Source organism: Bubalus bubalis, chromosome 4 (genome assembly GCF_019923935.1).
Source record: "Bubalus bubalis isolate 160015118507 breed Murrah chromosome 4, NDDB_SH_1, whole genome shotgun sequence".
In the NCBI taxonomy this organism is placed as follows: domain Eukaryota; kingdom Metazoa; phylum Chordata; class Mammalia; order Artiodactyla; family Bovidae; genus Bubalus; species Bubalus bubalis.
In genome coordinates this window covers 102306368-102320818 of record NC_059160.1, presented here as the reverse complement: position 1 = coordinate 102320818, position 14451 = coordinate 102306368, and the positions used below count along the sequence as shown (strand labels likewise).

Genomic DNA, 14451 nt, shown 5'->3' with positions numbered 1-14451 from the left:
CTGCTCTGTTTATGTCTGCAGAAGTACCACACAGGACTGATGTTAGATTACAAGTAAATTGTAGTAAGTGAATATGCAAATACAGAATGTGCAAATAATGAGGATCAACTGTTCACTATATGTGTACCCATGTATATATATTACATGTGTGTGTGTTCGTTGCTCAGTCATGTCCGACTCTTTGCAACCCTATGAATGGAAGTCCGCCAGACTCTTCTGTCCTTGGAATTCTCCAGACAAGAATACTGGAGTGGGTTGCCATTCCCTTCTCCAGGGGATCTTCCCAACCTAGGGATTGAACCAAGGTCTTCTGAATTGCAGGCAGATTCTTTACCTCTGAGCTACCAATTGCTTATTAATACATTACCTATGCACACTGGAATAGCGAAATGATTAGTAACCACTTCTGAATGCAAATAGAAACTAGAAGGTTAGATTTTACTTTGTAAAAGGAAAAAAGAAAGGATATAGGCAATGTTTGCTTATACACACGTAGTTTTTAAATTAATAACAAGATGAAAGTAACATTTAGAAGAATATGTTAAATGGGCTTCAAAGTGCCTATACTGAGAAACTGGAAGCAAGAGACTTAGTATTTATTACTTAGCATTATGTGATGATAAATCTGTAACATCCAAAAGGGAACAAGGAGAAAGGCTTGAATACTTGCTACTCAGTATTACAAATAAAGGGCTCAATGGGAACACTGCTCTGTGGAGGAAAGAGACAGCTCTAAAAACTTACATCAAGGATTTGATTTTTTAGGAAGACAGTTAAATCTGTACACAAGGCAAATCCTAATTCAAAAACTTGGGTTAGCTAACATGCTATGAGTATGTTAAAAAATACATTACCAGATATGCTACTGTCAGGTCCATTTTGGTCTTTGCTAATTTCTATCCGATGGATTAATTCTTCTTTTTCTTTTTCCAGCTGACTATTAGCTAATCTAGAACACAATGATAATGTGTTAAAAAAAAAAAAAAGACATTGCACCACAAAATAGGTCTGAGCATTTCTCTAACTGTGTGATACACAGTGCTTAGAACTTGCTAATATTTATAAAGGTAAACATTTGCCCATCTACTTCAACTACTGCAGTGCTACCATTCTCAAACAGAAATCACAGATTAAAAATCCATGTTTTTCTTAAAATTTTATGTCATTTTCAAGAGTAGTTTTGTAGGGAGGAGCCTTGGAAGTAAAGAATTTTTTTTCTCATTCCATTAATACTTGCCTTTGGAAGCTAAGGTTTAATATATTCTATGCTACTAAGAAAGTTTAAATTACAGATGACACCTGTATTAGGATCTGGTTTATCCTTTTTATACCATCTATTATATAAAAGAGTCACTGGCATTAGAAGGGTGAAAGAAGGCTGATAAACCAATTAGGCAGCAAGGGTGAAAAATCTTAACTCTAGATACAGCAAACCTGGTTGTATTAAAAAATAATTTTTAAGAAAGTAGTCATATGAACAAATAATATACCTAAGAACTCGAAGCTCCCGTTGAAGGCCTTGCTCTGTCTCATCACCTTCAGGAACATGTTTGAGAATCTCAATCTTTGTGCACAATGAAAAGTTAGAAGACAAAGTTTGACATGGAAACATGGGGTTTTATAAAGATCCATACTTTCAATAAAGCATAATTTTAGAATCTGAGCTTTCAAAAGTACGTATGATTACACATCTATGGTGACTCTATCCACTATTTATTCAACAATTATTTACTGATGAACTACTGCATGCCAGGCACTGTCCTAGACACACTGGATACAGCAGTGGAAAAAACAGGCAAAATCCCTTCCTGCATGTTCCTGTGGTTGGTTCTCTCAATGTCAGTGGGGGAAGACAGTGAACATGTGATGTGATGTGATTGGTTTACATTTCAAGATGGAGGAGCCTCTTAAGAAAAATAACAGAGTAGGAGGACAGAGAGTGACTGGAACACAGTGTGGGGACTGGGAGGGTCTGAGAGCCTGCGTTTAAGGAGAGACATGCCAGTGGGGAGTGAGGTATGGGAATATTTGGGCGAACAGTATTCTAAACAAGGGAAACAAAAGCAGGGCCCTGAATAAACCAAATGAGTTTGGTCTGTTCCAAGGACTGAAAGGAGTTACTGTGGCTAGGACACTGCCAGAGAAGGTAAAGACAAGGCCAGAGAGGAAACCAGATGCCAGACCATGTAGGTCTGTGCCGGCTATGAATGAACTTCAGGATTTTATGCTAGGGTATGGGGACCACTGGAAGATTCTAAGGGTGGACTGCTATGATGTGCTTTATACTTTAAAAGGACTACTTGGTAAATATGTGGAAAATATGTCAGGAGTAGGGCTTCCCTGATATCTCAGTTGGTAAAGAATCCACCTACAATGCAGGAAACCCTGGTTCGATTCCTGGGTTGGAAAGATCTGCTGGAAAAGCGATAGGCTACCCACTGCAGTATCCTGGCCTGGAGAATTCAATGGACTGTGTGGGGCCGCAGTGTCGGACACGACTGAGCGACTTTCACTTAGGGCTTCCCAGGTGGCGCTGGTGGTAAAGAATCTGCCTACAATGCAGGAGATGAGACGCAGGTTCGATCCCTGGGCTGGGAAGATCCCCTGGACTAGGAAATGGCCGCCCGCTCCAGTACTCTTGTCTGGGAAATCCCATGGACAGAGGAGCTGCAGTGCTACAGTCCATGGGCCATAAAGAGTCAGACACAAGTGAGCAACTAAACACACACACACACGCACACACACACGCACACACACACACACACGCGCGCACACAGAGAAGGTGAAACAAGGACACCACTTGCCTGTTGCTCAAGGTCTGCCGTGTATTTCTTAACTCTCTGTTCCCTCTCTGTTGCTTGTCTTACAAGCTGTTTAAGATCAGTAAGGCTTCTAGTTTTTTTGGCAATATCCGTTTCTAATTCTTTCAACTTGGTTTCATACATTCTAAAAGTATAAAGGGAAAAAATGGTATAGACATGGAAAATAATTTCTCTTACTGATTTAAAACCCACTGAAAATGTCTGCATTAAAAATAAAGAATATCTTATTGTACTGGTTCTGGTCAAATCATCTCACACATATTTATTTAGCATTACATGACAGCAACGGAGAAGTGCCCCTTAATTAACAGGCCAGTTAAATTGAGGATTTAGGTGTTTCCCAAGGTTAGAAACAAGGATGGAGCCTGATGAATCTGACCACTGTAAAAGATTAAAATTAATACCTTTTTCAGTCACAAAACTAAGAAATAGAAATTAAATTCATAAGAATATAAATTTATATATTGCTGGATATTCTTAGGAATATACTTAAAGATAACTAAAGCATTTATTTCTCTCTCTCTCACACACACACACACACACATTTGAGTTAATCCAGTTAGAACAAAACCAGTACAACACTCCTGGGAAAGGGAACAGAATGTGTAAAAGCAGGGATAAGAAAAATGGCATATCTGTATAGATTTGTAACCTTTCAGGAAATGATCAATAGTTCAAAAAAAAAAAAAAAAAGACCCCAAAAGAAATTTCTAAAACATTGAGCCAAAACGGTTTCCACAAGCATATTCCATCTTAAAAGAGACAACGTTCATAACATTCAAATTTCTCCAGAGAAAAGAAAAAGAAGAAACACTTTGGCAAAATCAGGTTAAGGACAGGACAAGGAAGAAAAATTATTATTTCAATATTACATCAAAGTAATTATCATCAAAGAGTATTTGATAAACCTTAGGAACTTATAAGGCAACATTGTTAACAAAAACTGTCAAAAAAGTACTGAAATACCTGAAATGAAGTACCTGAAGTGCACTCCTGCACTTCATTTAATTCCAAGCTCTAATGCCATCCAGAGAGGCCTTCTCTGACCACCTGTCTAAAACAGCTCCTGCATCACCCTGGACTGTCTCAGCAGTTGGTATTATAAAGCCAGACACAATAGATGTCATTAGTCTATTGAGTAAATAATACAACAACTATAAGGATTTCAGTATAAGCATAATGTGTCATGGATACCAAAAGATAAATCACTTTACTGACCTGGGTGTCTAATCCCAGCTGCAGATTTGAGCCATTTTTAAGGTGGATTTAGGGATATATGAGGCTACAGACCAGAATTAGCCTTCTGTCAAGCTATGTTTTTTTGAAAGGTGTTGATTGAAGGCCTACTCTATGCTCAGTTACCTATACAGTTTTCAGATTAAAAACACAGAAATGATCTAAAAGTCTCTCATTTCCCTGCTCAAATTTATAAACCCTTTTCACATTCGTAATTTTTTTGTGTGTGCAGCTTCACAGAGCCCTTTTTAGAAAAGAAAGGATGGGATTTATCACTTTAACTCACAGGAGAACTGTAATTTACTTGAGCTCATAGTGAGAAATGTGTGTGTCAGTCACTCAGTCGTGTCCAACTCTGCAATCCCATGGACTATAGCCCACCAGGCTCCTTAAGGGATTCTCCAGGCAAGAATACTGGAGTGGGCTGCCATTTCCTTCTCCAGGGGATCTTCCCGACTCAGGGATTGAACCCACGTTTCCTGCATTACAGGTGGATTCTTTATTGTCTGAGCCACCAGGGAAGTCCCCTCAGTGTTCACATATTACAAAAAGTCAGTTGTTGTTGGGGAGGAAACTGAGGTACACTGACGCCCCACCCCCACGCCAGGCCTCTATTTGCCAGTCCAAGGTACTTCTAAGCATGGAAGGGCTCCCCTGGTGGCTAAATGGTAAAGAATCTGCCTGCCAATGCAGGAGACACAGGTTTGAACTCTGGATCAGAAAATCCCCTGGAGAAGGAAGTGGCTACCCACTCCAGTATTCTACCTGGGAAATTCCTGCCTGGTGGGCTATAGTCTATGGAGTCGCAAAAGAGTCAGACAGAACTCAGTGACTAAACAACAAGAAGCCCCAGAAGCTACCTGGCTTTCTGAAGAAACCTAGTTTAAGTAGGCCTTTTAGAAATATATCTAACATAAAGCAGAGTCTAGCATGTAGCAGGTACTGAGAAAATACCTGCTGGATAAATACATCTCAAAGCAACTCAGAATTCTTTTGGTTCCTACATGATTGTAGCAAGAAATAAAGGACCAACCAAGAAACCAGTGGCCTGCTGGTTGAGAGCCTCTGCTGGAGTCCAAGCAGAGAAAAGAGAGTCTCCTTCTCCCCTTTATACCATCACATAAACTATTTCACTCAGCCCTTACATTAGCCCCCTGACAGAATCAAGAAACAGCTATGGGGTGGGAGGAAGAGTAGATTCTGAGTACTCTCATGATGATGTTAGAAAGGGACCCTTCTTCAGGACTGCCTGGCCACCTGTGCCCTCTAATCTGCCTGTAAAACCCTCCTCCTTAGAGGTGTCTGGCAGGGGCAAGTGCAGCGCAGCAGGCCTTCTCTGAGACGTGCTGTAGCCTCAGTGTGCTAAGATTTCCATCCCAGCTGTAGTGACGGTGACCGCAAACCCACATCCAGTCCATTCTGAACAGCAGCTAGACATCCAAGGGGACATTTAGATGCCCAGACAGAAGGAACTCTGGGAATACGGTAAGATCAAGATGAGTCTGCCTTCTAAAAGGGGTCAGCAGATGTAAAGAACACAACTTCATTCAGGATGATGTTGCAGGGAAGGACGTGGGCAGGATCTCATTGGTTTCCATTTCTATATATACTCCTTGAAGTAATTGCTTAAGGTTGAAATGAGAATGACATCAAAGCCTTTTAGTGACTCATCAGTCACAATGAACCACCCCTGGCGGTAGTGACAATGAACATACGAATATTTGCTAGTGAATTCCTGTTGCCCTCATTCCCAGAATTAAGAAGTAATTAAGCTAAAAATTGATCCCGGCTGTGTGGCTTCTACATTATGTGTGCATGTGTGCTCAGTCATGTCCGACTCTTCTGCCAACCCCTGGATTACAGCCTGCCAGTGAATTATAGCCTGAACCTCTTTCATAGCCACAAAGTTTATTTGACAGGCAGGAATCACATATACTTGTAGAAGAGGCTCAAGGGGTGGGAGAAAATCAAGTGCCAGAAAGTAGCGGCTGAAAGACACTAAAACTGTCTGCTGAAGACCAAGCTGCCCACAGCCTACTCTGGTATGCCACAGCTTGTGACAAGACGGCTCCACTGTGCCTGGCTAATACTCGGGGTAGAAAACGAACGCGGCACAAAGAAAAGCAGGACTAGTTGGGCACCGTCAGTCTGGGCTCATGGTTGACAGTTGCTTCAGGAAACTTGCTGGGCTCCAACACCCTCAGTCCAGCCCCAGCTCTGCTCTGATCCATGCCCTGACACCCCAATTAGTTAAATCTCTTAAGGAAGAAAGAGTAAGGATCATGTTAAACCACCTTCTTCACGAAAGAACTAAGTGAATTAGAATAGTGTCATATTCTTTAAAAACAATAATGGGAGAATTAGAACTGATAAAACTGTGCAAATGTTAAGCTGCTTGTTCCTACCTTGTAACAACAATTGATTTCCAGCTCTTGCTGTCAGCACCTTCAAGCTGTGGACCTCTACTCTCTGCCAGCTGTAATCTCTTACCACTCTCTTCTAGTTGAACTGTCATCTTCTCATTTAATATCTCCAAATTATTCTTAGCTATCCGTAATTTCTCTGCAGCTTCAGTTTCCTATCATTAAAAGCTAATTAGTATGTTATGTCAAAAGGTAATACTGTTCTCATGAATGTAATATATTCAAAATTATCACTACAAACTAGAAAGAAAAATAATCTGAAGTTCTAAATGCTGATTAAAAGTCCAATAAAAATCCAGTATTTTTTAAACTCTAAAACTGCAATATGGTCATCATAATTACAAACATGCATGTAAATGAGGTTATAAAAATACATTTACAATATTTTATTCCATCGTTACTTTGTCATATGTGTTATAATAGTTACAGAAAATAGTATAGTTTATGTCTTATAGATTTTTAAAAAAAGATGTTTTGACTCTTTAATACCTGAGACATGACTGTAAGTATAAACTGTGTGTAAGTACCACAGATTATTTCCATTATTAAACATCTACATTCAAAGAACAGTATCACTCTGGCCTCAAAATGCATTCAGATTCCATTGTAACTAGTTTAAAAATAATAATTTCAATTAATTCACTGGATCATCCATATAAAAAATGACACATTTGTCTGGGGCAAGGAATATATTCTGTGTCTTAAATAGAAAGGAATCTTACTGTTTAACAAAATAGTTTCATATACTGTCTTGTACATCAAGTGTAATTCTAAGACATGTGCATAAATATTAATTCATTTAAACCCTGTAGCAGCTCTGTGAAATAGATAAACTTAATAGTCCCAGTTTTATAGATGAGGAAACTGAGAGAAGGAGAAGGAATAGTAGATTGCCCTCATTCCCAGAATTAAGAAGTAATGGAGCTAAAAAGACAGGGAGCTGACTGTGGCTCAGATCATGAGATCCTTATTGCCAAATTCAGACTTAAATTGAAGAAAGTAGGGAAAACCACTAGACCGTTCAGGTATGACCTAAACCAAATCCCTTATGATTATACAGTGGAAGAGAAAAATAGATTTAAGTGACTAGATCTGATAGAGTGCCTGATGAACTATGGACAGAGGTTCGTGACATTGTACAGGAGACAGGGATCAAGACCATCCCCATGGAAAAGAAATGCCAAAAAAGCAAAATACCTGTCTGGGGAGGACTTACAAATAGCTGTGAAAAGAAGAGAAGCAAAAAGCAAAGGAGGAAAGGAAAGATATAAGCATCTGAATGCAGAGTACCAAAGAATAGCAAGGAGAGATAAGAAAGCCTTCCTCAGCGATCAATGCAAAGAAATAGAGGAAAACAACAGAATGGGAAAGACTAGAGATCTCTTCAAGAAAATTAGAGATACCAAGGGAACATTTCATGCAAAGATGGGCTCGATAAAGGACAGAAATGGTATGGACTTAACAGAAGCAAAAGATACTAAGAAGAGGTGGCAAGAATACACAGAAGAACTATACAAAAAAGATCTTCACGACCAAGATAATCACGATGGTATGATCACTCACCTAGAGCCAGACATCCTGGAATGTGAAGTCAAGTGGGCCTTAGAAAGCATCACTACAAACAAAGCTAGTGGAGATGATGGAATTCCAGTTGAGCTATTCCAAATCCTGAAAGATGATGCAGCAAAAGTGCTACACTCAATATGCCAAATTTGCAAAACTCAGCAGTGGCCACAGGACTGGAAAAGGTCAGTTTTCATTCCAATCCCAAAGAAAGGCAATGCCAAAGAATGCTCAAACTAACTACCACACAGTTGCACTCATCTCACATGCTAGTAAAGTAATGCTCAAAATTCTCCAAGCCAGGCTTCAGCAGTACGTGAACCGTGAACTTCCAGATATTAAAGCTGGTTTTAGAAAAGGCAGAGGAACTTCCCAGAGATCAAATTGCCAACATCCGCTGGATCACAGAAAAAGCAAGAGAGTTCCAGAAAAACATCTATTTCTGCTTTATTGACTATGCCAAAGCCTTTGACTGTGTGGATCACAAGAAACTATGGAACATTCTTCAAGAGATGGGAATACCAGACCACCTGACCTGCCTCTTGAGAAACCTATATGCAGGTCAGGAAGCAACAGTTAGAACTGGACATGGAACAACAGACTGGTTCCAAACAGGAAAAGGAGTACGTCAAGGTTGTATATTGTCACCCTGCTTATTTAACTTCTATGCAGAGTACATCATGAGAAACGCTGGGCTGGAAAAAGCACAAGCTGGAATCAAGACTGCCGGGAGAAATATCAATACCACCAGATATGCAGATGACACCACCCTTATGGCGGAAAGTGAAGAGGAACTAAAAAGCCTCTTGATGAAAGTGAAAGTGGAGAGTGAAAAAGTTGGCTTAAAGCTCAACATTCAGAAAACGAAGATCATGGCAACTGGTCCTATCACTTCATGGGAAATAGATGGGGAACACTGGAAACAGTGTCAGACTTGATTTTTTTGGGCTCCAAAATCACTGCAGATGGTGACTGCAGCCATGAAATTAAAAGATGTTTACTCCTTGGAAGAAAAGTTATGGCCAACCTAGACAGCATATTCAAAAGCAGAGACATTACTTTGCCAACAAAGGTCCGTTTAGTCAAGGCTATGGTTTTTCCAGTGGTCATGTATGGATGCGAGAGTTGGACTGTGAAGAAAGCTGAACACCAAAGAATTGATGGTTTTGAACTGTGGTGTTGGAGAAGACTCTTGAGAGTCCCTTGGACTGCAAGGAGATCCAACCAGTCCATTCTGAAGGAGATCAGCCCTGGGATTTCTTTGCAAGGAATGACGCTAAAACTGAAACTCCAGTACTTTGGCCACCTCATGCTAAGAGTTGACTCAATGGAAAAGACTCTGATGCTGGGAGGGATTGGGGACAGGAGGAGAAGGGGACGACAGAGGATGAGATGGCTGGATGGCATCACCAACTTGATGGACGTGAGTTTGAATGAACTCCGGGTGACGGTGATGGACAGGGAGGCCTGGCGTGCTGTGATTCATGGGGTCGCAAAGAGTCGGACACGACTGAGCGACTGAACTAAACTGAACTGAACTGAAGCTAAAAATTGATCCCAGCTGTGTGGCTTCTACATTATGTGTGCATGTGTGCTCAGTCATGTCCAACTCTTCTGCCAACCCCTGGATTATAGCCTGCCAGGCTCCTTTGGCCGTAGGATTTCCCAGGGAGGAATACTGGGGTGGGTTGCCACTTCCTTCTGCAGGGGATCTTCCCAACCCAGGGATCGAACCCTGTCTCCTGCATTGGCAGGTGAATTCTTTACCCCTGTACCACCTGAGAAGCACAGCTTCTATATTATACTGCCTGCTAATTTATTAATTTTTTATTTTCAATGTTCCTCACTATGAAAGGATGGTGGGCATAAAACACAATTCCTAAATCTCTTAATATCTATTCTGAATAGACATTCATCAACTTTTTCATTCAGTTTTCCCAAAATGTATTAATTAACATAAAAATAAGTATAGTCAATAATGAAAGTCCTACTTTTTTAAGTTCTTTACGAAGTCTCTCATTTTCAGCAACAATTTTCTCTGTGCCTTTGGCTTTGGATTCATAGTGCATGCTCAACTGACGTCCAAGATGAACTTTGAGTTTTTCTAATTCAGCCTAGTAATTTAAAAAACTCTACATTATCAAAACGAGGAAATAAATGATGATCCCATAAACTCATAAAACTTAGTCCAACATAGTTTTAGAGCTCATATTTGATACAATTAGAATTAAATTCTTCCCTTTAATACTGGTCATCTAGAGCAGATGGTTTCCAATCTTGGCTTAGAATGAGTTGATGACTTAAAAAAAAAAAAAAAAACCACACAATACCAATGGTGGGACCAATCCCCAAATAACTGATCAATCTCAAAATTAGGGTCTTAGTCAACTGTATTTTTGAAAATAGACACAGTTAATTATTTTATATTGCCAGAGTGAGAACCAGTGGTTTGGAAATAGTAAGATGACCACATCATGCTACTGTAACACTTTAATCATTGTCTCCAATATTTTTTTCCACATGTGTAAAATATCTCTTCATCCATTAAAGCCACTTTATATATTATATTTAAAACTGTTCTTAAAAATTAATAAAAATTGTATCAGTATAACATTCTGTACAAATGGCATTAAGAATATTACCTTCAACTTTTCATTTTCCATCTCAATATTAGCCATTTTTTCACTGGTCAATATTCCTGATGCTTTTTTCAGTTGTTCATTTTCCCTTTGGACTTTTTCGACTACTTTTTTCATTAAACCAATGGTTTTTTCTAGTTCTGGGATTGTCTTTCCACTTCTACCAGACTAGGAAAAAATGTTAACTTTTTATTTAACCAAATATTTTAGAAAGTACAGTATAAAATACCAATAATACAAGAGGTTTATTATTAAATTCATTGTTGATTCCTAACATTTGAAGCCAAAGTTTGTATTACTTCAACTCATTATAATAACCTTATGAAAGAGGTATTACAATCTTCACTTTACATACAAGAAAATCAACACTCAGAGAATTTGATATTCCTAAAGTCATGCAACTAATAAGTAACAGCTTAAACCCAACATTAGTATATTAGCATTATAACTAAGAAGCTGCCATGAATAGCATAAAAAGTAGTTACAAAATGTTAGAATCAGACCAAGAAGCAATTAGTAGTTACCTCAATGAATAGAAGAAGGAAGATTCCTGGAAGTTAAATGTTTTCAAGGTGTGGAGGGAGATGCAAAGAAAAAAGAGATGGTATAGAGTCCAAGTGGAATAAAAAGCATGTAAGATGTGAGAGATGATGAAATTTATTAACTTGAAACAAAGAGAAAGCTTAGTGATGTTTTACACTGTGCATGCAGCAGAACATAACTAAAACTAAAGGCACTAGTAAAGGCATATCAATGCTGCTATGACATATCCAACCTTTTATTCTCACTTCCAGCTTATCCCTTCTGAAGCTAAAACAGACGTGGTATACTCTCACATACTCACCCCTCTAACGTGGCCAAGTTTCCGCTCTACTTCTGCTTTTTCTTTCTTCAGAAATTCACACATTTCCTTCAAGTCTCTTACCTGATTCTAGAATATTAAAGAAAACATGTAACAGTTTAACACAGCTGTAGTCACTGGTAAGGAAAGGCAAATCATCTTAACTACCAATCTCTTCAACTGTATAGCTTAAGTAAACAAGTGGATCCTCCTACCAATGAGAGGATTTTGAACTGTGACATATGTTGAAGTAAAGTGTACTAATACAAGAGATTTTTATATATGGATTTAAATATATATTTCCTACATTATTACTTCAGTTCAGTTCAGTCGCTCAGTCATAACCAACTCTTTGTGACCCCATGGACTGCAGCACACCAGGCCTCCCTGTCCATCATTACTGCCTTAGTATACAATAATAAATTTGAGTTCAGAACTCCTGATTTTAAGTGTCCCATAAATTACATATGTAGAACCATATCCACATGGTACAAAGAAATAAACAATTGCTCTTCTGACACTGGTTCTAACAGTGTAAAAACCAGAATAAGAAATAGGACATAGTTTAATTATACTATTACCAGTGGATTAACAGGTTGCTAATATTCTAAGTTAAAAAAAACAAAAATGAAACAGTGGAGAAAAAGACTCCAATAAATAGGATAAGATTTCAAAAACCAAAAATAAATTTATTATAAATATAAAAATAAAGTAAAATTTCTAACAGAGACAATCATCCTAAACATTTTTTAAAGACTTTATATTTTAACAGCTACCCTAATATTTTATTACTTTTTTATCCGAATATTTTGAAATGTGCTAACTGTTAATTAAACACACCAACTATCGTCTTGCCACACACAGAGCATTTGAACTTGCCACTTCTGTTGTCTGGAATTCTTTTTCTAGTTATCTGTATGACCCACTTCCTTACCTGTCCCCTAGTTCTCTGCTAAAATATCATTTTATTAATAAGGCCTCCCCTTACTACTCTATTTTAAAGAGCAATCCCATATTCTGTTGACTGCTGAACAGTGTGGAGATATAACTTATAGTCGGTCCTCTATATCTGCAGTATCTCTGCATTCGTGGATTCAACCAACCATGGATCAGGTAAAACAGCAGTGTTTACTATTGAAAAATATCCCCATATAAATGGACCCTCGTAGTTCAAGGGTCAACTATACCCCTATCCAACGCACACATGTGCGCACACACACGCACACACACACACACACACACAAACGGTGCTTTTTTTTTTTTAGCATTTAACATCAGCTGACATGCAATATACTGACTTGTTTACCTATTATGAGCCTTCCTGCTGGAATATAAGCTCTACAAGTGCAAGAATTTTTCTGATGGCTGTTTCCCAGCACATAGAAGAGTACCTGATACAAAGAAGGCCCTCAACAAATAACTGTTACATGAGTGAATGTAGAAAGTGTAAACGCTACCATATTTTATGAATATGAGTTTCTGGCTTCTTCATAAGCTAACATAGTAAACATAACAATTGAGTAGGGAGAAAAAGGTTTTCAGGCATTAGATTTTCTAACTATAATAAAGAATATTAAATTTACCTTTAATCTTGGCAAATCTTTATTTGCTTGTTCAAGCTGAAATTTGAGTTCAATATTTTCAGATGACAACTTCAAGTTTTCCCTCTGGAGCTCCTGTTCTCTTTGATAATGATCATCTGAATCTATTCCTGAAGTCTTCAGGAAAATGAAGTTAGGAGTATTTTTAAGGTATAGCAAATAAAAGCTGCATAAGACATGCCGGGTAAGAAAACACTATGCTAAAAGGGAACGCTATTCCTCAAAAGAATGAGAAAATTGGAGAGCTCTAGAGAAAACAACCATAAACTCACAAAAGGTAATCAGTCTCTTGAAATTAATACAGAAAACAAAGTCAATATGATTTAATGATGTCCACACATATAATTTGTGGTTCTTTCAGTCCAAAATAAAATATTGTTATCTGACTGTTATAGATTGCATTGTGCCCCAACCCCCATCAAACCCCCAAATTCGTATGTTTAAGTTCTAATTCCCAGTACCTCAAATGACCTTATTTGGAGATAGGGCCTTTTCAGGCTATAAGATAATTAAGATAAAACAGGGTCACTAGGGTGGGCTTTAATCCAATGTCTGATGTACTTACACAAAAACAAAATTGTACACATAGACAGAAGGGAGTAACTATAGAGACAAGGAGAAGCTAGCCATCTATGAGCCAGAAGAAAGGCCTGAAGGGACCCTTTCCCTAAAGCCTCAAGAAGAAATCAACTCTGCCAGTACCTTGATTTTGGACTTCTGGTTTTCAGAACTGTGAGAATAAATTTCTGTTGCTTAAGCCATCAACTCCGTGGTGTTCTGTTATGGTTGCCATAGCAGATGAATACACAAGCCTACAAAAAGTGCCTCAATTCCTTCCTCCTTTAGAAAGCTATTCCTCATTCCTGGAGCTAAAATAATCACCCCCTCCTCTGAAATCCAGTAACACTTTATTTGCATTTGTTTTGGCATGAATCCACCTTGGGGGGTTATTATCCATATTCATATTTATTTCTCATCCTAAACTGTACATTATTTGAAAGAGAAATCTGTGTTTGGTTACTTTTTACTACTTTTTACCACTTATAAGACTGTTAAAGAGCATTATATGAGATAATGTTGTAAAAGCACTCAGAACAGTTTTAGTTTTTTCTCTCCCATTCTATTCTCTTGGCTTGGTTAACTATCAAGTCAGTAATTCCAGAGACATTATTATGATCATCATATTATATGCTTATATACATCTTTATTAAGGTATAATATTCTGTAAATACATTTATTATAACTGGCTCTGTAACATCATTTGAATTAGCAGTAGGTTAAATACATTCTGACACTTTCACTTTCACTCTTTGGTTAAAAAAAAAG

General features: G+C 38.2%; 1 protein-coding gene across 8 annotated transcripts in view; it reads right to left on the bottom strand.

The window, feature by feature from the left end:
• The window catches only part of CEP290 (centrosomal protein 290), a 96641-nt gene that overhangs the window by 4069 nt on the left and 78121 nt on the right, over positions 1-14451 (bottom strand). For 5 of the 8 annotated variants that reach the window (XM_044941847.1, XM_044941846.1, XM_044941849.1 and 2 more), the window contains 8 exons: positions 13108-13242; positions 11528-11614; positions 10687-10851; positions 10036-10158; positions 6464-6636; positions 2805-2946; positions 1491-1564; positions 855-949 (listed from right to left, as the gene is read on the bottom strand). In XM_044941847.1, the coding sequence (XP_044797782.1) occupies positions 855-949; positions 1491-1564; positions 2805-2946; positions 6464-6636; positions 10036-10158; positions 10687-10851; positions 11528-11614; positions 13108-13242 (994 nt within the window). Of the gene's footprint in view, positions 1-854; positions 950-1490; positions 1565-2804; positions 2947-6463; positions 6637-10035; positions 10159-10686; positions 10852-11527; positions 11615-13107; positions 13243-14451 lie in introns of those variants that run through there. The other 3 variants (XM_044941850.1, XM_044941852.1, XM_044941854.1) reach the window with 3 other exon arrangements.